General features: G+C 45.2%; 2 protein-coding genes and 1 pseudogene across 4 annotated transcripts in view; 2 read left to right on the top strand and 1 right to left on the bottom strand.

The window, feature by feature from the left end:
* The first annotated feature begins 5,733 nt into the window (after window positions 1-5,733).
* LOC124098601 (tubulin beta-2A chain-like) lies at window positions 5,734-11,519 on the top strand (annotated as a pseudogene).
* A 7,330-nt stretch (window positions 11,520-18,849) lies between these two features.
* Tubb2a (tubulin beta 2A class IIa) lies at window positions 18,850-22,862 on the top strand. Its single transcript, XM_046453473.2, has 4 exons — window positions 18,850-19,006; window positions 20,230-20,338; window positions 20,661-20,771; window positions 21,611-22,862. Exons 1-4 carry the CDS (start codon window positions 18,950-18,952, stop codon window positions 22,669-22,671), a joined length of 1,338 nt encoding a protein of 445 aa, XP_046309429.1. The 5' UTR covers window positions 18,850-18,949; the 3' UTR covers window positions 22,672-22,862.
* A 420-nt stretch (window positions 22,863-23,282) lies between these two features.
* The window catches only part of Bphl (biphenyl hydrolase like), a 29,723-nt gene continuing 28,890 nt past the window's right edge, over window positions 23,283-24,115 (bottom strand). For all 3 annotated transcript variants that reach the window (XM_046453478.2, XM_046453474.2, XM_046453475.2), the window contains one exon: window positions 23,283-23,682. In XM_046453478.2, coding sequence (XP_046309434.1) covers window positions 23,615-23,682 — 68 coding nt within the window. In that variant the 3' untranslated portion in view covers window positions 23,283-23,614. The remainder of the gene's footprint in view (window positions 23,683-24,115) is intronic.

Here is a 24,115-nt window from a genome sequence, read left to right as displayed (position 1 = left end):
TAAAAATAGAAACAGGCTCAAGGCTTTGATGAGCAAGATTCTCAATGAATCTGGTCCTTCAGTGAGTGGAAACATCTCATTTGAAACAGAATCCCACGGACAAGCTTTTGGGCTCTCTGTTTTCGCCACATTAACACCCTGACAAAGGGCCACAGCATTGTCAATGCAGGAAATGAGGGGGCGAATAGACATTGGCTGAATTCCTCCTTCCTCTTGGTTTCTGCAGACAGTCCTGGAGGCTGGGAGCTGGTTGCCTAGGAAACAGCTTAGATGTGAAACTCCAGAAAATATGCTGTCTCTGGCAGGAGATGCCATTGCTGGTATTGTGTGATGCTGGGGGCCATTTTCTTAACCCCTTTGAGCCGGTTTTCTCACATATGAGGAGGAAATAATTGTGTGAGTGTGTTAGAAAGAGACAGAAAGGGAGGGAGGGAGGGAGAGCGTGTAGTACCACGGCTGGTTGAGGAACCCAGGAGGCACTCAGTGTGGATTCCCTCCCTTCTCTCCCACCCACCTCACCATCACACTGCCCTTAGTGGGTGCCATTGGATAAATAGGATATAGACATGATATAGAAACCGTTTTCGTAATGAATAAAAGTTAATTCAATTTTTTAACTGGAGTGAGGTTTAAAATTTAAGTTCGCCATGGCGTATTAGATGATCAATCTTTTGTAAACTGAGAGATTATTGAAGATGCAAACACTTTGAATTCATCAGTTCGGTAAATTTTAAATTTTATCGTTTGATCCTCTTCAAATAAGTACGATTGCACAATATGGGTTGAAGCTCCTTGTTAAGAGCTTGATCTTTCTCTGTTCAAGTTCAGACCCAAAAGAGAGATGGATGTAGGAGTCACAGATAGCAAGAGCAATATGGCGGCATGATTACTGATAAAATCCATATTAATGGCCTGGGCAGAAATGATGGGTCTTTTAATGTCACTCTTCCAAATTGGAGAGACTCCACACTCCAATCACAGGGAGTTCTAGGCTACTGTGGTCACTCCTGGCCCCATCCCCCTAGTCAGGGCTGAGTCCTCCATATAACTTGTGGCATGTCATGGATGGTTCAGAGCATACCCTTCCTACAAGCAGACTACCATTAAAGTCATGCAATAGAAGTTATTAGCCAGATGTACACAAAAAACTTCACAGACAGCAGCTTGGGAGGCTAAGACAGGAAGACTGTGAGTTCAAAGCCAGCCCCAGCAACAGCGAGGTGCTAAGCAATTCAATGAGACCCTGTCTCTAAATAAAATACAAAATAGGACTGGAAATGTGACTCAGTGGTTGAGTGCCCCTGAGTTCAATCCCCCCCCTCCCGCAAAAAAAGACTTCAGAGAGTTGAAACTAGAAGTTTCCAGTTTAATTAACAAAGTGGATGCTATGTGGACCATGGAACACCCCCTTAGGGCTCTGAGGCTCTCATCTTCCTGCTGCCAGGAGTTACAGACACTGACAGCTTTCAGGACAATCCTCTCCTGGAGCTGCCTTCAGCTAAAAAGAGCAGCCTCACCCAAAGTCACAGCCTTCTCCTCAGGGACAGCTTGCACATAGAGGCTGGTCACTGGGGGGGAGGCACAAAGATGTATCCTTTGCCTTAATTTGTGACCTCTCTCTGAAGGCTTATCTGAGCTCCAGAGCATCCCTAGGGATTGATCGAGACCATCATTGGGACCATACAATTCAGCTCCTGGCTTCTGCAATTCTTCCTTCAACCTCTAACATGCTTCACATGTAAATCTCTGACTCAGTCCCTGAGAAACTGACTCAAGACAATTTCAAAGTAACTACAGCATGCATCCAGATTATAAGGTGATAGGCTCCAACAATGAGAATTGCATCTGAAAACTGAAACTCTTCACTCATTTTTCTTGATCTATTTATAAGATCATATTCCTTCCCATGCTTTCCTCCCCCACCCCATTTCAGCTCTCTGCAGAGTTTCTATCCATCTGATGTTGGACTTCTTAGGTTATTCTTACCATTTCTCTCCCATTCCTCCTTCCCTTCTTTTCTTACTGTTCATTCTACACGATTTGTTTCTTTTCCAGTATATGCATTAAGCTTTTATTTGTGCTCTTATATTCTGCAGTTCCTAGAAAATATTTTTATTCTCTAAATTTATTTTTATATTATTCTACTTTTATTTCATGGATTCACTTGTGAATCTGTCTTCTCTGAGGAGATCTGTGAGATGTTCAAAGACATTCCCGTCTCCCTACTAATATCCACCCTGTTTCTTATCCTCTTTATTTGTTTGTTTGGATCTCTTTCATGATAGAAGTTTTCTTCAGGCAACTAATAATTTTTTTTTGTTGCCTGCTTATTTCTAAGATATAGGCACTAAGAAGCTAATTGAATTTCTGAGCCCATGGGTGGAATTTTTTGACTTATAGGGGTCATTGGGTGAATTTGGGGTGTTCTATCTAATCATTCCCCTGGGTGCCGCAGTCCGGCTGCAGCAAAATAACGGCGGGGGGGGGGCGTGTGACGAGCAACTTGTGTACATTGATACAGCAGGAGTGGGAGCCGTTTATTGTAGGACAGGAGGGGTATATATACATTCCGCACAGCTTATCTTAATTAAATAAGACTAGATAAACTAGATACAGCAGTCAACCAATAAGGAATCTCCACACTTAATGGCTCGCTGGCATTACTTCACAAACCACTCCCCCTGGCAAAATGCCAGGCGCCATCTTGACTTGTTTACAGACCCTAACACTTGGGAATGTTAGTGTATGAATTGAATCAGTTACTAAATCCTCCCATCCCTGAATATCCACTCTGTCAAGGTTGAATTTTTTGTGTTGTCTTCACTAGGCTATTGTGCCCAGTTTACATGTTCCTGTGAAGGTATTTTATAGACCATTGGACATTTACATTCAGTTTGTGTTAAATAGAACAAATTACTCTCCGTAATGTAGGTGAACCTCATCTAGTCAGACCTTATAAGTAAAATTAAAGGCTTCCTGAAAAAGAATTCCATCAAGATTGTAATATAGAAATATGGTCCAAGTTTCTAGCCTGCTGACCTGCCCTTCAGATTTCAGGCTTCCCTGATTGTTTCTAGAAAAACCTGACTAATACATACTCCTTTGCAATCTTTCTTTGCTGCTCTATCAATCAAGGATTGTGGTCTACTGGTCCATCTCTTGATTCTGGGTTTGGCCACATGATTTGCTTTAGCAGATGGGATGTTAGCAAATGGCCAAGAAAAGATAGGAGAAGAATTTGTGGATTGGGGATTGCCTTCTCATGCAGCTAGAGATCCACAAAAGCTTAGGTTAACCTGGTGGATGATGAAGGACGCGTGGCTGTTGTCCTAGCACATGTCATGCCAATTGCCAACCTGACAGCGAGGTTATCCCAGAACATCAAGCCCCAAATTAACTGGCCCACAACAGAACAGCCACTCAGCCAAACTGAAAAGCTGTGATCACTACATTTGGGGGTGTTTTTTTTTTTTAACACAGCAAAAGCTAATTGATATAGTCACCATCATCAGATCTTACTACGCCAATGTCCTGCATCTTATGCTCACTGCTGGCATTCTGAGAGTGAATAGAAGGCTGAAAGTTTCAGCATTCAGTCTGTAAATATTCTCCTCTTACCTTCTCTAAGTCAGGGCCAACTATAAAGTTTTAGACAGTATGTACTGTCCACAGAGAAGGCTGCCCTCACTTCTGACACCAAGTGCAAGTTTGAGGGAATCCTCAAAGCCACACTCAGATTCAGTAATTTGCTAGAAGGACACATTGGACTCACTAAAAATTGTACTCACAGTTACAGCTTATGATAGGAAAAGTGCAGATAAAAAATCAGCCAAGGAGGAGCCATATGAGATAGAGTCCAAGAGGGGTCCAAATGTAGAGGGTCTAGCTCTCTTCTCTGTGTGGAGTCCTGGGCAATGTTAACTATTTCTCCCCATCCACAGCATCCATATGCACAGAGTATTACCGACCAAAGATGCTATGCTCATCTGAGCCTTTGGTGTCCAGAGTTTTTACTGGGGCCTCACCAAGTCCTGTCTACATGTCTGACCCTCAGTGTCCAGCCCTTTTTTGATGTTGGGCTAGTACCTTTAATCCCAGTTCCTGGGAGAGTAGAAATAAAACCAAGTGGCTCAAAGCCCCCATCATTAATCAAATTGTCCAATGGCCAAAGCCCTCAAGCAAAGAAAGATACTCCTACTAGTAAGGACATTCCAGGGGCTTAGAGATTACCTCCAAAGATCCAAGGGCAAAAGCCAGATGTCTTTTGAAAATCTATTTACCTGTTGCTTTAGCATCTCTATTCTCTTTGGTAGCAGCACTGAGGTTGGTGATTCTAGTTTGGCCCAACCAGAATCCAAGCCTGGCTCAGTCTCAGGATCTATTCCAATACTCTCTTACTTTCCCTTTAGTTATTACAAATAATAATAACCAAGCAATTGGTATTATCTTGTTTCTTGTTACTTTTCATTTCCTTCTGAATCCACTGAACCCACTGTTCAGGATTTATATCCATCAATTCTAAATTCCTTTCTAAGTTCAGCCACCAATTACTCATTACAGCACAGCTCCAATTCTATACCATAGGTGACTCTGTGGCCATTCAGGAACCAAAGTTTCATCACCTCCACTCTTTCTTTTTTGCTCTCCTCTGACCACATGTTTCAGTGAGTTGGGGTGAGTCTGTTGAGTCCCATTTTGACATCAACTGTGAAACATTTTCACCAACTGTGAAGTTAGAGGGAAGAGTCCTCAAGAACATCCTTACTTCTAGCACAGATTGCAAATTCAAGGGTCCCCAAGACCATCCACAGGCTTGATAATTTGCTAGAAAGATTCACAGAACTTACTGGAAATAGTATGTTCATAGTTACGGTGTGTGTGTGTGTGTGTGTGTGTGTATGCATGTGTGTTTATTAGGTACATGCTAGGCAAGTACTCTGCCACTGAGCTATGTCCTCAGTCAACAGTTATAATTTTTTTTTATAGGAGAAAGATTCAAGTAAAAAGAGTGCCTTAGGCAGAGTCCAGAGGAATAACAAAGGTGGAGTTCATGGTATCTTGTGGAATCAAGGCATGTCAATGTGTGATGATATGCATAGAATATTACTAACCAGGGAAGCTCATCTGATCTTTGGTATTCAGAGTTTTTAGAGTGCCTTAGGTGCACATTTGTGGATATCCCAGTTTGTGCATCCAAACTCCATCATCAGGATACCCCTGGAGCACCTTAATCCTAGGAGTGCACGCTGTAGGCATTGTTTATCCTCATGAGAACAGACCTGGGTGTGGGGAGGCTCATACAGGCCTTAGAAGTGAATTTAAGGAAGTTTAAATAAGGAAAATCTGATACACTGGATTTGGGACATTGTCCATAAGAGAGTGGAAAGATTTGGGTGGATATTATCTCTTGAATCTCATGGGGAAGGAACTAGACAGAAAAGGAAGAAGCGTGCCTGATAGTTAGATGAGATATGATTAAAACTTAGTCTTACTAGCCCTTATCAAATCTTTAACCAGACAACCTTCTTTTCTCACCTTAACTATACTATTACTTCTGATTTAAGTTTGCCAGGCACTGGAAAATCCAAAAGGTCTACAAAAACATGTTATATTTACAAGCTGAAGCACAGAATCTCAGCCCCAGAAAAGAGGTTGTGATCTTCCTTTTCCACCTGATTCTTAAGAAACCATAGAACAAGAAGGTAAGGTTTGGGAGGAAATGGAGAAAACATGATGTCGCTGGAGACCATGGATGGATACGCTTTGTCCCTGGAGCTGCTGACTGTAGACCACTTCTCAAGTTCACCAGGACTCCCATGTTGTCCATGATCTGCCAGAAGTATGGACAATCTTACCAAAGACACCAACATCACTAGAGACCTGAGGAACTCCTGTGGTCAGTCCCCAGCAACTAACTGGCATTGGCCATGATCCTGGCTTCCCAAAGGATATTGTGACTGTGTAGTCAGAAGTAATGCTGTGCATGGTCTCCATAGACCTCTCCGATGTCTCTGCCATCACCCAAAATACTCAGATTGCAAATCAGGAAATTCATCAAATCGTCACTGTCACCCTCATTTGTACATTTAACGATGCTCCAGGCCCAACATTGTAGGATCTTCACACCTAGCTCCTTTTACACCTCAAATCTTCCTTTTATTCTTAATATAACTTTTAGTACTTATTATTATTATTATTATATTCTGTGTATACCTCTCTGTAAATGCCTGATCACTGAGACCCTCTAAAACCTGACAGTATAGCAACTTATGCAACAGATGGTAGCAGGCTCCGCAGGAACAGCCAGAACGTGGAGGTTGACCCACTCAAGAGCCAACTGAACCAACCTCAGCTTTGCAATGAAGGTTATTCCACCCGTGATGGCATATGATGGTAGATTTTTGTGGGTCTGAAGCAACGGAGGAATGACTAAGTGCCCTCAGTTGCCCATTTCTTACCCACTACTTTGGCTTCACCAAACCATAGTCAGAATTTATCCTTGCTTAAGGCCCCTAAAGTTTTACTTGCTCCTAAGCACTGTCCCCTTAACATCTTGGTCTCAGAATCAACTGACTGTACAGAATAATATTTCCTGTGGAAGAGACTTGATGAGTCTCTTCCACTCTTCTTGTGGAAGAGACTCATTTGGCTCCCCCAGTCTCCACAAAATTTGTGTGAGACCTGCTCATCAATCCTTATTTAAAAACACCTTTATCTGTCTTTGAATACTTTTACATTACTGAGACCAGAGCATTCGGCCAATCAAAATGGTCCTTTTAATCAGTTTCTTCTTATCTAAAACTGTATTTGTTTTTATTTAACCATAAAGCCATATTGACAAGGGATTTAGATAGATTCTCTTAACATGGGCACAGTCTAGATGTGATGACATGTACACAATGATCTTCTTCCATCTGTGAGATGGAAACTGACAGCACTGTGCAGTGCTATAATTTCAGGCTGCAATAGCAGCAGGCATGGTGCATGGTTGTGGGCGGGCACCTGTACAAGGATGTCTCCTCCGTCCTTTCCTGCTGCAAGTTTACAATGGGGTTTGCAGCCTTACTGGCAGCTCCTTCCACTGTTGCCCAGTTGTAATCTCAGACTCCTTTCCAACCTAACCCATTCATTTTTCTATGGTTAGTGCCCAGAGGCCAAAATATATGTCAGTGATATAAAACTGTGCAGTTGAGAGCTGTGCCAAGGCATCCATCCCTGGATGCAGCGACATTCAGCCCTGCTGGAGTGACAGCTCCCCTGCATCCACTTCCACTCAGAAGGGGATCTGCTGTGCTCTCTCCTTCACTGCCTCTCCCAGCCTTTCAGTCTGTGACCACAAGATGGCTGATGCTCTGCAGATTTCTAAGCCCCTTTGCAGCAGCTGCTGCAGTAAATGGGGGACAGCAGCTCTCTGGTCACTGTCTAGGACTCAACTGACTATGGTAGCCCCTATTCCAAGGTCATCCTCAGTGACAGGATTCCAGACTCTGATGCGATTCCTTTTCATTTTAGTTTTGGGAGGTCATCAGCGATAAGAATAGCATCGACCCACTGGCAGTTACCATGGAGACAGCGACCTGCAGCTGGAGAGAATCAACGTGTACTGCAATGAAGCTGCTGGTGAGTATTTGAATGTGAACCTTGCTTTCCACATGTGGGTAGAGGAAATGTCCTAGGAGCATATGAATGACAAATGCTTCTTGCATATTCATTGAAAAATACAAATTGCAAAAAAAGAAAAAGAAAGAACGAGCTTACTGGTTCCTTAAGACTCCTGCATGTTTGGCATGACTAAGCATGTTCAGCATCTCCTTTTTCTTTTTCCTCCCTTTGTGTCAAATGCTGGAATTTTCTGTAATGAATTGTGCTGTGAGAGCTCATACAGCACAGTCTTGCCCACGACTTGGTTGTCAAGCCCAGGTCTAAGCTCTTGTTCCCACAGGCAACAAGTATGTACCTCGGGCCATCCTGGTGGACCTGGAGCCTGGCACCATGGACTCAGTGAGGTCGGGACCATTCGGCCAGATCTTCAGGCCAGACAACTTCGTGTTCGGTATGTCCTCATGGTCCATGGGAGCTGGCCAAGTGACTCACCTTCTTCCTAATAGCCACACACTTTACTGTCCTCAGAGTTAAGTGCTGAGGGGAGAGTGTGTCCACAGATAGCCCCACTCCTGGCCTAACCCGATTCAGTCTAGGGGAGGTGGTGTCTCTGGTCCCTCTGTGGACAGCTCAGAGATGAATGTCAGCCTGCAGAGACTGCAGTGGCCTCCATTACAGAGCAGCCTCCAAAGGGAAAGAACAAAGAGCAAGAAGAGCTTCAAACAGGGCTTGTGGGCTACAGGTAATTTCAAAGGTGACCACAAGTAACCACTTCAAGGAGCCAAAGGCCAGTAGCACAGCTTATGACCAAGGTGCAGACAGCTGCTTAGAGCCCCTCTTCTCTGATCCCATCCTGCCTTCCCCTTGCCTGCTTAATTGCACCTAATTAGAGTGTTTATAGAAGGTTCTGTTCTTAGTATTACAAGCATTTGAGTTTTGTTAAAGGCACACTATTTATTCCTCAATTTTTTTAAACTTTATCCCAGGTTTTTTCCCCCCTGAACCTTTAAAAACTTTAAAAAGTTATTTTAATTTTATTTTTAAAACGAATACATACAAATATAAAACTTGAACATATTAATGGATTACCATCTAATGTTTAATACATGTTAGATTGTGTAATGTTTAAAGAAGGTTAAACATCTTCATCTCCTCTACCTTGTATCTTTTTTTTCCCAGTGGTGACAACTTTCAAAATTCTTTCTTGCAGCTGTTTGAAACGTACCAAATATTATTATCTATACACACCCTATGATCAATAGCATACCAGAGACACTGGTTTTCATCTAACTGTAACTTAGTATCCATTGATCATAATTCCCCATCCCTCCCAACCCAGTGAGTTTGAAGGTCACTAGTACACTGACATTTTTTCTTTAAGTAACAAAATCATATTTGAAGAAGAAGAATCTGCCATCTGATACTAGACCTGTCTTTTCCACCACAATCCAAATGATAGAATCCAGAATTCCTTATGTATCTGTGGCTAATATTTTCTTTTCCTCTGGCAGGCCAGAGCTGTGCAGGAAATAACCGAGCAAAGGGCCACTACACAGAGGGAGCTGAGCTGGTGGACTTGGTCCTGGTCAGGAAGGAGTCAGAGAGCTGTGACTGAAAAACCAGCCTCTACCTCAGAGCAAAGTCTGTCCAAGGAAGGGGGTGTGACCCTTGTCCTTGGAAAGACCCACAGAGCACAGACCCACCCTGCTGAGTTGTTTATCTACAAACAGGAGAGATGGTGTCCCATCAGCATGAGACAGGGAAAATACTTGGGATGCCAGATGACCCTCCCAGTAGTTTATGGTGGTTGATAACATGTTGGGAAACCATATAGTCTAGCACGTATGCCCTTTGAACCAATCAGTTCAAATGAATCCCCCTCTTGTACTAGCCAATCACCCTTACCCAACTTGTTCCTGCCAGTGAATGTGCTAATCATGTTTTAGAGTTGTTTTATGATTTTCCCGTGGTGTGTGATGATTTGCTAAGATGTGATGTATGTGAAGTCCCTGCCTTCCCCAAAGAATGTATAAAACTGCTGCAAACCCTGGGCTCAGGGCCTCTCAGCGTCACCAGTTGCTGTGTGAGTGCAGAGGACCGAGCTAGCTGGCAATAAACACCTCTTTGCTGCTTACATCCATCTTGGTCTCTGGTGGTCTTTTGGGGGGGTCCCGAATTTGAGCATAACGTGACTGTCTCCAGGGCTTCCAGCTGATCCACTCTCTGGGGGGAGGCACAGGCTCAGGCATGGGCACCCTGCTCATCAGCAGGATGGGAGAGGAGTACCCAGACCGCATCATGAACACCTTCAGCGTCATGCCCTCCCCCAAAGTGTCAGACACGGTGGCTTACAACGCCACCCTCTCTGTCCACCAGCTGGTGGAGAACACAGATGAAACCTATTCCATGGACAACGAGGCCCTGTATGACATCTGCTTCCGCACCCTGAAGCTGACCACGCCCACATATGGAGACCTCAACCACCTGGTGTCAGCCACCATGAGCGGGGTCACCACGTGCCTGCGCTTCCCTGGCCAGCTGAATGCAGACCTGCGCAAGCTGGCAGTGAACATGGTGCCCTTCCCCCGCCTGCACTTCTTTTTTTTTTTTTTTTTTAATTTTTTATTATTGGCTGTTCAAAACATTACATAGTTCTTGATATATCATATTTCACAATTTGATTCAAGTGGGTTATGAGCTCCCATTTTTACCCCATATACAGATTGCAGAATCACATCAGTTACACATCCATTGATTTACATATTGCCATACTAGTGTCTGTTGTATTCTGCTGCCTTTCCTATCCTCTACTATCCCCCCTCCCCTCCCCTCCCCTCCCCTCCCCTCCCCTCCCCTCCCCTCTTCTCTCTCTGCTCCCTCTACTGACATTCGTTTGTCCCCCTTATATTATTTTTCCCCTTCCCCTCACTTCCTCTTGTATGTACTTCTGTATAACTCTGAGGGTCTCCTTCCATTTCCATGCATTTTCCCTTCTCTCTCCCTTTCCCTCCCACCTCTCATCCCTGTTTAATGTTAATCTTCTTCTCATGCTCTTCGACCCTACTCTGTTCTTAGTTACTCTCCTTATATCAAAGAAGACATTTGGCATTTGTTTTTTAGGGATTGGCTAGCTTCACTTAGCATAATCTGCTCTAATGCCATCCATTTCCCTGTAAATTCTATGATTTTGTCATTTTTTAATGCAGAGTAATACTCCATTGTGTATAAATGCCACATTTTTTTTATCCATTCATCCATTGAAGGGCATCTAGGTTGGTTCCACAGTCTAGCTATTGTGAATTGTGCTGCTATGAACATCGATGTAGCAGTGTCCCTGTAGCATGCTCTTTTTAGGTCTTTAGGGAATAGACCGAGAAGGGGAATAGCTGGGTCAAATGGTGGCTCCATTCCCAGCTTTCCAAGAAATCTCCATACTGCTTTCCAAATTGGCTGCACCAATTTGCAGTCCCACCAGCAATGTACAAGTGTACCCTTTTCCCCACATCCTCGCCAGCACTTGTTGTTGTTTGACTTCATAATGGCTGCCAATCTAACTGGAGTGAGATGGTATCTTAGGGTGGTTTTGATTTGCATTTCTCTGACTGCTAGAGATGGTGAGCATTTTTTTATGTACTTGTTGATTGATTGTATGTCCTCCTCTGAGAAGTGTCTGTTCAGGTCCTTGGCCCATTTGTTGATTGGGTTGTTTGTTCTCTTATTGTCTAATTTTTTGAGTTCTTTGTATACTCTGGATATTAGGGCTCTATCTGAAGTGTGAGGAGTAAAGATTTGTTCCCAGGATGTACCGCCTGCACTTCTTCATGCCGGGTTTCGCGCCCCTGACCAGCAGGGGCAGCCAGCAGTACTGCGCCCTGCGGTGCCCGAGCTCACCCAGCAGAGGTCATGTCCTTCTCTAGCATCCCAAAACTAACAGCAGAAGGGCGGGGAGGGTGAGATATTTCTTAGCAGCTCTTCAAAAAACTAGCAAGGCTTCCTCTGAGTCACCATTATGATGAGGCCTTCGTGGTCAGACCTTCATCTTTACAGGCTTCAAGCAAGGACAATGAAACAATTGAGAACAGCTTCGGCCTTTTCCCTCAATTCTGAGTCCAATGACTGCCTAGATTAGAAAGATTCCCAAATCCTCAGAGAGGAACTGGAAATGTTCAGGTTTTGAAGAGAGCAATGGGCCAGCATGGAAACAGCAGGTCCCTGAAAGATAACAAGACAGGAATGATATGTGGAGAGCCAGCTCCAGGCACAATGACTAAAAGCCACATCTTTGGAGCGGTAAAGAAACTTTCTAGCTAATGTCTTTGTAGCAGCCATTGTTGGACAACCCCACCCCCACCCCCATATGTCTTTGTTCCTCACTCTTCATGGACATGCTGATGACTTCCCACTGCAAACAATTGTAACTTGCCCCAGGACTCATTTGCCCAGCCTGGTCAGCATCTTTGGAAGGAGGACTTGTTTAAGGACAGATTGGAGGCTAAGTAGCCCAGCATCCCTGCCTCCCTGGTGGGCCACCTCTGAATTGTTCTACCTTGTCTCTTACAGATCCCTTGGGTTGAGACCTTGCTGCCCACAGCAGTGACCTGCAGCAAACTCTTCATGGTATCACATTATTAGCAACAGAATTTGTGGCATCAAATATAGTCATCCCTTGGTATCCAAGGAGGAATGGTTCCAGAACCCTCCCAGTGGATACCAAAATCTGCAAATGCTCAAGTGCCTTATATAAAATGGTGTAATATTTGCATATAACCGGCACTTCTTGCTGTATAATGTAAATCATCTCCAGATTACCTATAACACCTGATACAATGCAAATACTGTGTAATAGTGGTTATGCTATTGTTTAGGGGATAGTGACAAGGAAGTAGTCTGTACATATTCAGTACACAATTAAAAAAAATACATTTGATTCACAATTAGTTGAACCCACAGATGGGGAACCCACAAATATGAGGAACCAACTTTTAAAAAAACAAATTTAAGCTTAAAATGATGCCTATTATCATGCCTACATAACAGGCATAAATGATGATAGACAAGAAACATCATTTCTACACAGTCAAATCAAGTACTATGGGAAACAAAGGAAGGAACCACAGAACCAGGGACAATTTGGAGTTCCTTTGAAGGTCCCCAGCCACACAAGGGAGGCCGCCTCTGTAACTTAAGTGCTCAAGGTCTAATAAACACCTTTAAAAGAAAATGAAAATTAATGTTCTTTTATAGCTGAAAAAAAATTAGCCTTCCAAATTGTAAGTGTTTCTTTCCCTAGGTCTTTCATGAGTTTACTTGCTCTCTTTGCAAAGACTGTTCTTGAGACAGTGGTGAGCAGGGTGGGGCATTGTTTAAATGCCAGCATGGGGATGGGGTGCTGGTCAGGCCCAGATTAGTTGGGAAGACCCTTAAGGAAGAACAATCAAGACAGCAGTCACTGGGCCAGGGCCCTCTGGGGGTCTACAGCCCACCCCCCACCCCCACCCCTTCCTGCCTGCACCTATTGCTGCAAACCTTGCCCCTGCACACTCTCAGCAGAAGGTAGAATTATTAGGCTCTACACAGTCTAACTTGCTTCCTTGCCACAGGGAGGAAAATGTTGACGTCAACCTTTCCATAAATGCCATTTGCCTTGAAAGTGAAACAGAGCGGATCTTGGGCTCTGTAGCTTCTGGAGAAATGACCAGCACTCTTTGCACTGGCTTGGCCTGATGGAGGGCAGCAGGGCTGGCCCCACCCAGATTCCTTGGCAACCCAGATCTTGGGGAAATGTGGAAAAAGCCTGTATTCAGAGAGCAGGCAAGGAGGGACCAGACAGTTGGAAAGTACAGGAACGAGCTCCACAGAGGGTCCTGGAACTTCAAAGAACAGGCCAAATCCATGGGCAGGGAGGTACCCATTGACCTGCAGAGGTTTAGGGTTTGGCGAGTGGAGAAGATTCAAACGGAGCCTAGACTCCCCACTTAGGAGTCTGCTGCTTGTTCATTTCTACTGTAATACCTCCTTGTCGTGAACAACCTCATGCACCAGGGCTGAGGATAATAGGGAGGGAGTGTGCGATAGTACAGGGAGGAGGGAGCATTTTTACCTAATGAGAGCATCACAGAGAAAGTGATTGTGTTAGCTTTCTATTGCTGTAACAAAATGCCTGGGATAAACAACTTATAAGGGGGAAAGGCTTGTTTTGGCTCATAGTTTTGGAGGTTTCAGTCCATTGGTTTTTTTGCTTTTTGTTTTGGGACCTGTGGTGGCATGGTACATTATGAGAGACTAATAGGGTGAAAGAAGCACTTCAAAGTTCTCCAGGAAGTGAAAGAAGAAGAGGGGCTAGGATTTCACTATCCACATCCAGGACATGCTCCAATGACCTAACTTCTTCCCACTAGGCCTTACTTCTTCTTCTTTTCTTTTAAATATCTTTATTTTGTTTGTTTATTTATTTTTTTATGTGATGCTGAGGCTCCAACTCAGGGCCTTGCATGTGCTACGTGAATGCTTTACCACTGAGCTACAACCCCAGCCCCCACAATTACATTTTTGAGGGGTAAAGCTTAAAGAGAATTTGATATCCAACCAGGAGTCGCATCTTCAATTTTGAAAGGCCCAGACTGGTATCTGTATTAAAAATGGATGTTTAGGGTGCTGGAGGTATAGCTTGGTGGTAGATCATTTGCCTAGCATGCACAAAGCCCTGGGTTCCCTCCCTGGCATAAAAAAAGGTGGCTTAAAAACATTACTATTTATTCACTCTAAATTATTATTGTCATCTGATGCAAAAATTTACAAACTTAGGTGAAGTTGACATTCTAAAAGTAATGTAAATTGAGGTTCAGGTTTATACTATATTTTTATTTTATTTTATTTTTTTAAAGAGAGAGGGAGAGAGAATTTCAATATTTATTTTCTAGTTATCGGCGGACACAACATCTTTGTTTGTATGTGGTGCTGAGGATCGAACCCGGGCCGCACACATGCCAGGCGAGCGCGCTACTGCTTGAGCCACATCCCCAGCCCTATACTATATTTTTAAAAGGAAGCTTTTTAAATGCTTTTAAAGACATTCCTCCATTTTCACAGATGCTTTTTATTAAGCAGTAGTAGGTGGGGCTTCATTGTATGGGTTTAAGGGCAAGAGAAATTGGGGGTGACCAGTTCTCTGGGCCTTCTCTAAGGGGTCCAACAGATAGGATGTGAGTTTGTTTCATAAAAATGGAAATAATCTTATTGTCAGTATGGTTCTTAGGTTTTCATTATTCTGTAGAGGAAACTAAAGTTTTCAAAATCTCAAGGCCCTGCTCATTAGACTGACTAGATATATTTTAGCTACATTATGTGTGTCACCTATAAATAGGGCATCAATCAACAGTAATCCTCACCCTTAACATGCTATGTGTTCACAGGGCACTTTTCACTAGAGCATTCTCACCAGAATCCTTCCTGTTGGAGCCCTTTGAAGGCAGGTGGAGATGAAGGGCAGGCAGAGGGAAGGGTAAGATCCCAAGTCCTTTCATAAAAGACATGTGTGGGTGTGTCTTCCACTGAGAATGCATTCTCTAGTTTGAATTTTGTCATCACAGTGCCTTCGGTGTAAGAGTGATGGAGCTAAAACACTGCTGGTGATCTCAGGTCTAAAGCAGGAAATGACCTGTAGCTGGAGGATATCAGTGTCCCTTTCTATCACTTGCTCAATTGCCAGCAGAGCTGCTCTTTTTCTTTTTTTTTTTTTTTAAGTGATCTCTGGATTTATTTATTTTTATTATTTTTATTTGTCCTACTTAGTTGTACATGACAGCAGAATCCATTTAAGTTCATCATACACAAATGAAGCACAACATTTCAATTCTCTGGCTGAACATGGTATAGAGATGCACCATTCGTACAATCATACATGTACCTAGGGTAATGATGTCCATCTCATTCCACCATCTTTCCTACCCTCAACCTCTCCCTACTTTCCCTTTTGCTCAATCCAAAGTTTCTCTATTCTTCCCATGCCCCCCACATCATAGATCAGCATCCACTAATCAGAGAAAACATTTGACCTTTAGTTTTTGGGGATTGGCTTACTTTCATTAGCTTAATATTCTCCAGCTCCATCCATTAAACCCACAAATGCCTTGATTTTCTTTTCTTATAATGCTGAGTAATATTCCATTATGTATATATACCACAGTTTCTTTATCCATTCGTCTATTGGTGAGCATCTAGGTTGGTTCCATGGTTTAGCTACTGTGAATTCAGACCTGCTCCTTTTTAGACACCAAGACAAATAGATAAAGGGAGAGAGTGAGAGAAAACCAATTATTTTCCCCCAACACTCTTCAGATGTCTATTATAGGGAAGAAGAGAACTAGTTGGCTCTATTTCCTCCTGTTATTATCTGCTCAGTGCTGTACAAAAAGTGTTGCTTTGTGGCAGCGTGGTGGGTTGGGGTATTTACACTGGAGAGGAAAGCAGGAACTCACAGCCCTCAAATGAGTCACCTTGGGCAGGGCAGGCATTATTTGAACATCTGCATGTGTGTTTCTCTGATTATATACTAATACACATCAGGGGCGGTGCTGGGAAGGAGGAGGACAAAGAGCTAGCATGAAGAGGCGTAGGCTGGGTGGCAGGAGCAGGCATATTTGGGAAGAACGCTCACTGCCAGCCATCCGCAAAGCAGACAGTCCTCAGGTGCTAGGCCTGCCCTAATCCATGTCATCATTGTCTGTTTACTGTCTGTCTGTCACTCAATGCTCAGAGCCCATACAGTGCCTCATAGCCACACAATGTAGCAATCACAGATTTCCATTTTCCAGATATGGCAATACAGGCTCAGAGAGGTGAAGTGACCTGTTGAATGGCTTAGCCAGGAATGGCATCAGAGTGTGTTCACTCCATGGGGTGATCAAGTACTCCATGGTAGGTGATCAAATGCCCACCTGTTAGCAGAGCCCATGACCCCCGTAACATCACTCCCTGCCTCATTCTCTGCTTCTGTTGGCCTTAAGTTCCAGCTTGAATCAAACAACAAAGTCCAACAAGCAATTGTCTCCAGAAAATCTTTGTGCAACTGTGTAATCTTCAATAGTCACCAGGAGCAGGGCCATTTCTGGGGAGGTTCTGGAAGCCCCTAGCTGATGGTGAAGGGCTATGGTGTGGAATTGGAGGCAGGAGTGGAAGAAGGTAGAGGCCAAGTCCTAGAACACTGAGAATAGCACCAATGAGACAGCTGTCAAGGAGGGGCCCAGCAGCTTGTGGAGGGGAGAGAGGAGGAGTCTAGGACATCCATGCCCACCTGAGAGAAGGCACCAGGCACCTGCTCGTATCTGGGGGGATCCCAGAGGTCTGACTTCCTAAAGCAGGGCTAATGAAGACAACTTAAGGCCAAGAGTCTACTCATGGATGACTGGCTTTTCACTTCCACCTCTAATAAGGAGCAACTATGGATATAGCAAGTAGGATTCATATTTATAATGACAGCCTCACCTTGGGCTTTATGGAGGCATTTTTGCCCCATAAACTCGACCCCCTTTCATATATAGCTTCTCATTTCCTGCTCACAATGCTGGCTCCAGGGCACCTGTAATTATCATCATTTTGTATTTGGAGAAACTGGCTCTAGAGAGGAAAAGGTGGAGGCTCCTGTTCACCTGCCCCTGTTAACCATCATCTTGGAGACTAATTAGGATTGGTGCTGACCTCATCCTGCCCAAACCTTTGAAACTCACCTGGGCTGTTGCCAAGTGAGTGGAAAGAATGTAGACTCATTCACTTACTGGCTTTGTGGCCGGTCAGGTCTTTCAGCCTTGCCTTCTGATCTGTGAAGTTGGGAAAGTAATAATGCTTATTCTAGAATAGTGCTGGTTAATAGAAATACCCATGAATATGAGCCATAAACTTTTTCTAGTTTTCACAAGTTAAAAGAAATGAGTGAACTTAATTTAAAATATTTTATGTCACACAGTATACCCCCAAATCATCGTTTTGATTTCTAATCAATATTTAGTGTATTTAAAAGTCAGTAATGAAGTATGTTACACTGTTTTAACTACTAATCCCATGAAAGCCGGTATGTATTTTAAATTTACAGCACATCTCAATTCAGAGGCCTTACTTTCAAGCACTCAACAGCCACATGTCTCTAATGGCTAATGAACTCACAGGTCTGTAAGGTTCCCTGAGGATTGAAAGATCTAAAGTATGTGAGGACAGGGCTGGATGTGTGGCTCAAGTGGTAACGAGCTCGCCTGGTGTGCGCGGGGCACTGGGTTCGATTCTCAGCACCACATAAAAAATAAAATGAAGATGTTGGGTCTACTGAAAACTGAATAAATATTTTAAAAAAATTTAAAAAATAAAGTATGTGAGGACATTATATTACAACGTGGCCATTATATTCCTCCTTTCTCCTCTCTCTGACACACACACACACACACACACACACACACACTCTGGGATTTTCCATATTTAAGAGGCCTTTACAGGGACCCAAGAGCCCAAAGCAGACATGTGATAAATCCAGCAGTAAGCACTTTTCCTAGCCCCTCCCCACAGCCTTCCTTATAGAGGTGAAAACCTACCCACCTTGCTGTCCTTGAAGACAGCTGCCTGTCACCCACTCAGCCCTAGTCCCATCATCCCCCACCCTCCTCCCCGCCCTGCGCCCCTCGGGGCGTTTATATCAGCCAAGATTCCCACCCAGAATAGAAAGAGAATACAGCTTGGCGTCCAGAACCCTGCTCAGGATGCAGAAGCCCTTGACGAAGAGCTGGAGACCCCACTGAAAAAGCGTCTTCAACTCTGGGATCCCTATTCCAAAAGGGAACCCCAAATGTTCTTCGCCCCTGAGAGGCGAGGACGGTGTTTGGAAGCAGCTCCTCCTCTGGTTTCGGGACCCAGATCTCCAGCCCCCCTCGGGGCTCAGGGTGGGCAGGGACGAGACACTCAGGTGAGGGGGACGGGACGAGACTAAGGACCCACCCAGGGGTGCAGCTACGCCCCTGGATGGGGAGGCGGCGCCGGCAGACCGGGCGGGAGGTCTGGGCACCGCCCTTGGCCGCGAGTTGCCAAGGCTGGGAGCCCTCCCTGGACCCTGCGGCCGCAGTGCCGCGCCCGAGCGCCCCCGCACCTCGCACCGCGCCCCAGCTCCCTCTCGCGGTGCCGCAGTCCCTACCGCGCCGCCCCCCAAATCCCCGCCCCTAATTACGTCACTGTGGGCCGGGCGGGTCTCGGGATATAAAAGCCCGAGCTGGGGGCTGGCGGCGGTCTCAGCGCTGTCCGTAGCCCTCCGATTTACCGCGAGCGCACAGCTCCGAGGGCCAGCGCCACCACCCGCTCCGCCGCCGGCATCATGCGTGAGATCGTGCACATCCAGGCTGGCCAATGCGGCAACCAAATCGGCGCCAAGGTGGGCGTGCTGCTGGGGAGGGGGCCGGGAGGAGTCGCGGACCAGGGCCTGAGACCCCTAGGGTGCGGGTCGGAGGCTGGGACGGGGGCTGGGTGAGCGTGAGGAAGCCCTGGGCTGCATTCCACCCCGAGGCTTCTGGGTGGGGCCTGTGGAAGACCCAAACCTGCCGCGATGCTACGCAGCTGCGTGTGCCCTTAATCAGGACCCTTTAAATTTCCTTGGGATACAATCCTTTTGCAGGGTACAGTTGGCATTCCTCTGGGTGAATTAATTTCTGAAATTTGAATCGGGGCTACAGTAATATGTACCCATCCTTAGGCTCATGTGAAATATAATTTGTATATTTTTGTCGTTTGAATGAAAAAAATGCAATGTCATTGAACTGACAGATGTTAGAGAAGCTTTTCTTTGGCTGTCATGTAGAAGGGTGTTAGATAAAGTCTCAACACGGGTACTGTCTAGACGTGATGACATATAACGTGATGGTTTTTCTCGTCTGCTGGGTGGCAGGTGACTACATGGGTGGGGGCTGTAATGCCCGACCGCAGTGGGGAGGCAGCAGCGGGCATGGTGCATAGTTGTGGGCGGGCGCCCTTACAAGGACGTGGTCTCTTTCAAAACCGCCATATTGCCCACCCAAACCTCCCCTCCCCCTTTTCTGCTACAAATTCACAATGGACTGTAAGTCGTCATGATGGCAAGTGTCTTCCACTGCTGCCTGGCACCTTGATAGGATCTTACCTACCGTTGCCTGCCTATTCCCTGCCAGGGTCAGTGCACAGAGGCCAATATGTAGGTCAGTGGCATAAAACTACCCTGTTGTAAGCTGCGTGGGGTTTGTGCCAGGAGTCAAGGATCCCTGGAGGCAGCTGTGGAGCAGGGGATGGGGGCGCGCCCACCTGTTTCACTGTCCTACAAGCACTTATCTAAAGATTCATCCATCAGCCAGGATGCAGTGACATTCAGCCCTACCTGAAATGACAGAGTCCCCCTGAGTCCACTTCTTCATAGAAGGAGATTTACTGTGCACTTTCCTCCAGTTTCTCTACCAGCTTTTCAGTCTGCAGCCATATTATGGCTGATACTCTGCGGATTTCCAAGCCCCTCTGCAGCAGCTGCTGCAGGAAATAGGGGCTGTAGGACCCTGATTGCTGCTGTTCCAAGTCAGCCTTGGTGACAGAATTCTATGCCAAAATGCGATTTTTTTTTTCTTCTCATTTTAGTTTTGGGAGGTCATCAGTGATGAGCATGGCATCGACCCCACTGGCAGTTACCATGGGGACAGTGACCTGCAGCTGGAGAGAATCAACGTGTACTACAATGAAGCTGCTGGTGAGTATTTGAATGTGAACCTTGCTTTCCACATGTGGGTAGAGGAAATGTCCTAGGAGCATATGAATGACAAATGCTTCTTGCATATTCATTGAAAAATACAAATTGCAAAAAAAGAAAAAGAAAGAACGAGCTTACTGGTTCCTTAAGACTCCTGCATGTTTGGCATGACTAAGCATGTTCAGCATCTCCTTTTTCTTTTTCCTCCCTTTGTGTCAAATGCTGGAATTTTCTGTAATGAATTGTGCTGTGAGAGCTCATACAGCACAGTCTTGCCCACGACTTGGTTGTCAAGCCCAGGTCTAAGCTCTTGTTCCCACAGGCAACAAGTATGTACCTCGGGCCATCCTGGTGGACCTGGAGCCTGGCACCATGGACTCAGTGAGGTCGGGACCATTCGGCCAGATCTTCAGGCCAGACAACTTCGTGTTCGGTATGTCCTCATGGTCCATGGGAGCTGGCCAAGTGACTCACCTTCTTCCTAATAGCCACACACTTTACTGTTCTCAGAGTTAAGTGCTGAGGGGAGAGTGTGTCCACAGATAGCCCCACTCCTGGCCTAACCCGATTCAGTCTAGGGGAGGTGGTGTCTCTGGTCCCTCTGTGGACAGCTCAGAGATGAATGTCAGCCTGCAGAGACTGCAGTGGCCTCCATTACAGAGCAGCCTCCAAAGGGAAAGAACAAAGAGCAAGAAGAGCTTCAAACAGGGCTTGTGGGCTACAGGTAATTTCAAAGGTGACCACAAGTAACCACTTCAAGGAGCCAAAGGCCAGTAGCACAGCTTATGACCAAGGTGCAGACAGCTGCTTAGAGCCCCTCTTCTCTGATCCCATCCTGCCTTCCCCTTGCCTGCTTAATTGCACCTAATTAGAGTGTTTACAGAAGGTCTGTTCTTAATATTACAAGCACGTGGTTTTGTTGAATATGTCTTCAACTTGCTTTTTTACCTTAGTATGAATGCTAGGGTTTTTGAAGGTCACTGATAACTGAACTTTTTTCCTTAACAAAAAGTAAGGTAACAGGGCTGAGGTCGTGACTCAGTGGTAGAGTGCTTGCCTCACATGAGTTAAATTCTCAGTGCCACATATAAATAAATGAATAAAATAAAGGTCCATCAACAACTGAAAAAAATAATTTTAAAAAATAAGGTAACAAAAGCAAATCTAAAAGACTATCTAAAAGTTATCTAAGACTAGTTCTACCTTTTCTACCACATAAGGAATCCAGAATTCCTTATGGGTCTGGGCTAATATTTTCTTTTCCTCTGGCAGGCCAGAGCGGTGCAGGAAATAACTGGGCAAAGGGCCACTACACAGAGGGAGCCGAGCTGGTGGACTCGGTCCTGGACGTGGTCAGGAAGGAGTCAGAAAGCTGTGACTGTCTCCAGGGCTTCCAGCTGACCCACTCTCTCGGGGGAGGCACCGGCTCAGGCATGGGCACCCTGCTCATCAGCAAGATCCGAGAGGAGTACCCAGACCGCATCATGAACACCTTCAGCGTCATGCCCTCGCCCAAAGTGTCAGACACGGTGGTGGAGCCCTACAACGCCACCCTCTCTGTCCACCAGCTGGTGGAAAACACAGATGAAACCTATTCCATCGACAACGAGGCCCTGTATGACATCTGCTTCCGCACCCTGAAGCTGACCACGCCCACATATGGAGACCTCAACCACCTGGTGTCAGCCACCATGAGCGGGGTCACCACGTGCCTGCGCTTCCCTGGCCAGCTGAATGCAGACCTGCGCAAGCTGGCAGTGAACATGGTGCCCTTCCCCCGCCTGCACTTCTTCATGCCGGGTTTCGCGCCCCTGACCAGCAGGGGCAGCCAGCAGTACCGCGCCCTGACGGTGCCCGAGCTCACCCAGCAGATGTTCGACTCCAAGAACATGATGGCCGCCTGTGACCCGCGCCACGGCCGCTACCTGACCGTGGCTGCCATCTTCCGAGGCCGCATGTCCATGAAGGAGGTGGACGAGCAGATGCTCAACGTGCAGAACAAGAACAGCAGCTACTTCGTGGAGTGGATCCCCAACAACGTGAAGACTGCCGTGTGCGACATCCCACCGCGGGGCCTCAAGATGTCCGCCACCTTCATCGGCAACAGCACGGCCATCCAGGAGCTGTTCAAGCGCATCTCGGAGCAGTTCACGGCCATGTTCCGGCGCAAGGCCTTCCTGCACTGGTACACGGGCGAGGGCATGGACGAGATGGAGTTCACCGAGGCCGAGAGCAACATGAACGACCTGGTGTCCGAGTACCAGCAGTACCAGGACGCCACTGCTGACGAACAGGGGGAGTTCGAGGAGGAGGAGGGCGAGGACGAGGCTTAAGAACTTCTTAAATAAATTGTGCATCCTTAGTGAACTACTGTTGTCCTCCAGCATGGTCTATTGGTATACTATGGTGCTCAGTTTTGCCTCTGTCAGAAATTCACTGTTGATGTGATAATGTGGATCTCCTCTAAAAATGACAGTATTGTCTGTTAAGATATCTATACTAATAAAAAAGCATGTGTATAAAACCTGTGACATTTATTTTCCCTTTAGATAATTTATTTTTCCCCTAAATTTTCTGAGATACAAAGTTTGAGAGTTATCAGTAAGGTAAGATTTGATTCACTGCTCTTAATTAATAGCATTTCTTATATTTTGGTAGAGATGAAAACACGTGTTTTTTCATCTTCACCGGCCCAGAATGTCAAAATAAATGAAGCTTGCAAAAGTGATCAAGGAGTGCAGTGTGGGGATGAGGCAAACCTTCCCTTTTTTGGTACGGTTCCAATTCCTAGTGAATCTCTAGAATAGAGGTCTTAGGTAAGGATTTTCTTGTTTTTGTTCTTTTTGGACAATGTGATAAAGACAAATACAGCTTTATTTCTTAAATAAATTGTATGCCATAAATTCAAGATATCATAAAATAGTAGATATGAACACTACAAAACTTCCCCTTAAAGTTTATTTGAAAATAAATTATGTCAGGAATTTACTTGACAATGATAGAAACTCACAAGTTAATGTTTAAAAATAAGATTTCATCTTTATAATTATTAAAGCTAGAAGCTGCTGTCCATAGTCATTCCTGTTTGCTTACAATCACATTGTTGGGTGGGTAGAGAGCCTGGGAAGACAGGTGAACTGAGCTGTGATATAAAGCAGGGAGTTTCCAAGCTTCAGGACATTATGTTAACAGGCAGTGACATGTTCAAGCCCCATGCTAAGGAACCACCAAGACACAAAAGTTCTGAGGGGCGTTTTCATTGTAAGAAGTCTTCTGCTAACTTGTTGAATTCATTAGCAAAACGTAAATGCAGGTTGTGTTTGCCTTCTGGCATAAGATGTAACCTTAAAAAAAAAAAAAAGCTTCTGATTAATGGTACACTATTTAAAAGTCCCTTCATCCTAACATTTCAGGAAAACATATTTCACTACTGCTGTATATTTTTCTCTGACTGCTACTGGGGAGGTGTAAAGTAAGAGTAGACACTTTCCATGAATATGGACATAGGGTGAACCCCCCCCCCCCAGGTTCTGACCACTATGAAGTTTAACTGTAATTACTTAATAGTGACAGAAACCCATGGTATTTGGAAAGACATCAGGAAACAAATAGTATGACTGGAAAACACGATGGTGAAGGTGACACAGTGGTTACTCAAAAAATCCAGCTGGGCTGGGATGTAGCTCAGTGGTAGAATACTTGCCTACCATGCATGAAACCCTGGGTTTGATCCCCAGCACTAATCAATCAATCAATCAAATTCCACTTTAATAAAGT

Source organism: Marmota monax, unplaced genomic scaffold (assembly GCF_021218885.2).
Source record: "Marmota monax isolate L192 unplaced genomic scaffold, Marmota_monax_Labrador192_F-V1.1 WCK01_AAM20220418_F8-fsc00029, whole genome shotgun sequence".
Taxonomy (NCBI): domain Eukaryota; kingdom Metazoa; phylum Chordata; class Mammalia; order Rodentia; family Sciuridae; genus Marmota; species Marmota monax.
The sequence above is the reverse complement of the archived record's forward strand: the minus strand, read 5'-3'. Positions and strand labels throughout refer to the sequence as shown.

What these genes read in the sequence shown, in the direction of transcription:
- Tubb2a (XM_046453473.2), top strand. Translation starts at nt 18,950, where the DNA reads ATGCGTGAGATCGTGCACATCCAGGCTGGCCAATGCGGCAACCAAATC. An exon ending in GTACTACAATGAAGCTGCTG is followed by an intron (nt 20,339 to 20,660) that starts GTGAGTATTTGA and finishes TTGTTCCCACAG; the next exon opens with GCAACAAGTATGTACCTCGG. An exon ending in GCCAGACAACTTCGTGTTCG is followed by an intron (nt 20,772 to 21,610) that starts GTATGTCCTCAT and finishes TTCCTCTGGCAG; the next exon opens with GCCAGAGCGGTGCAGGAAAT.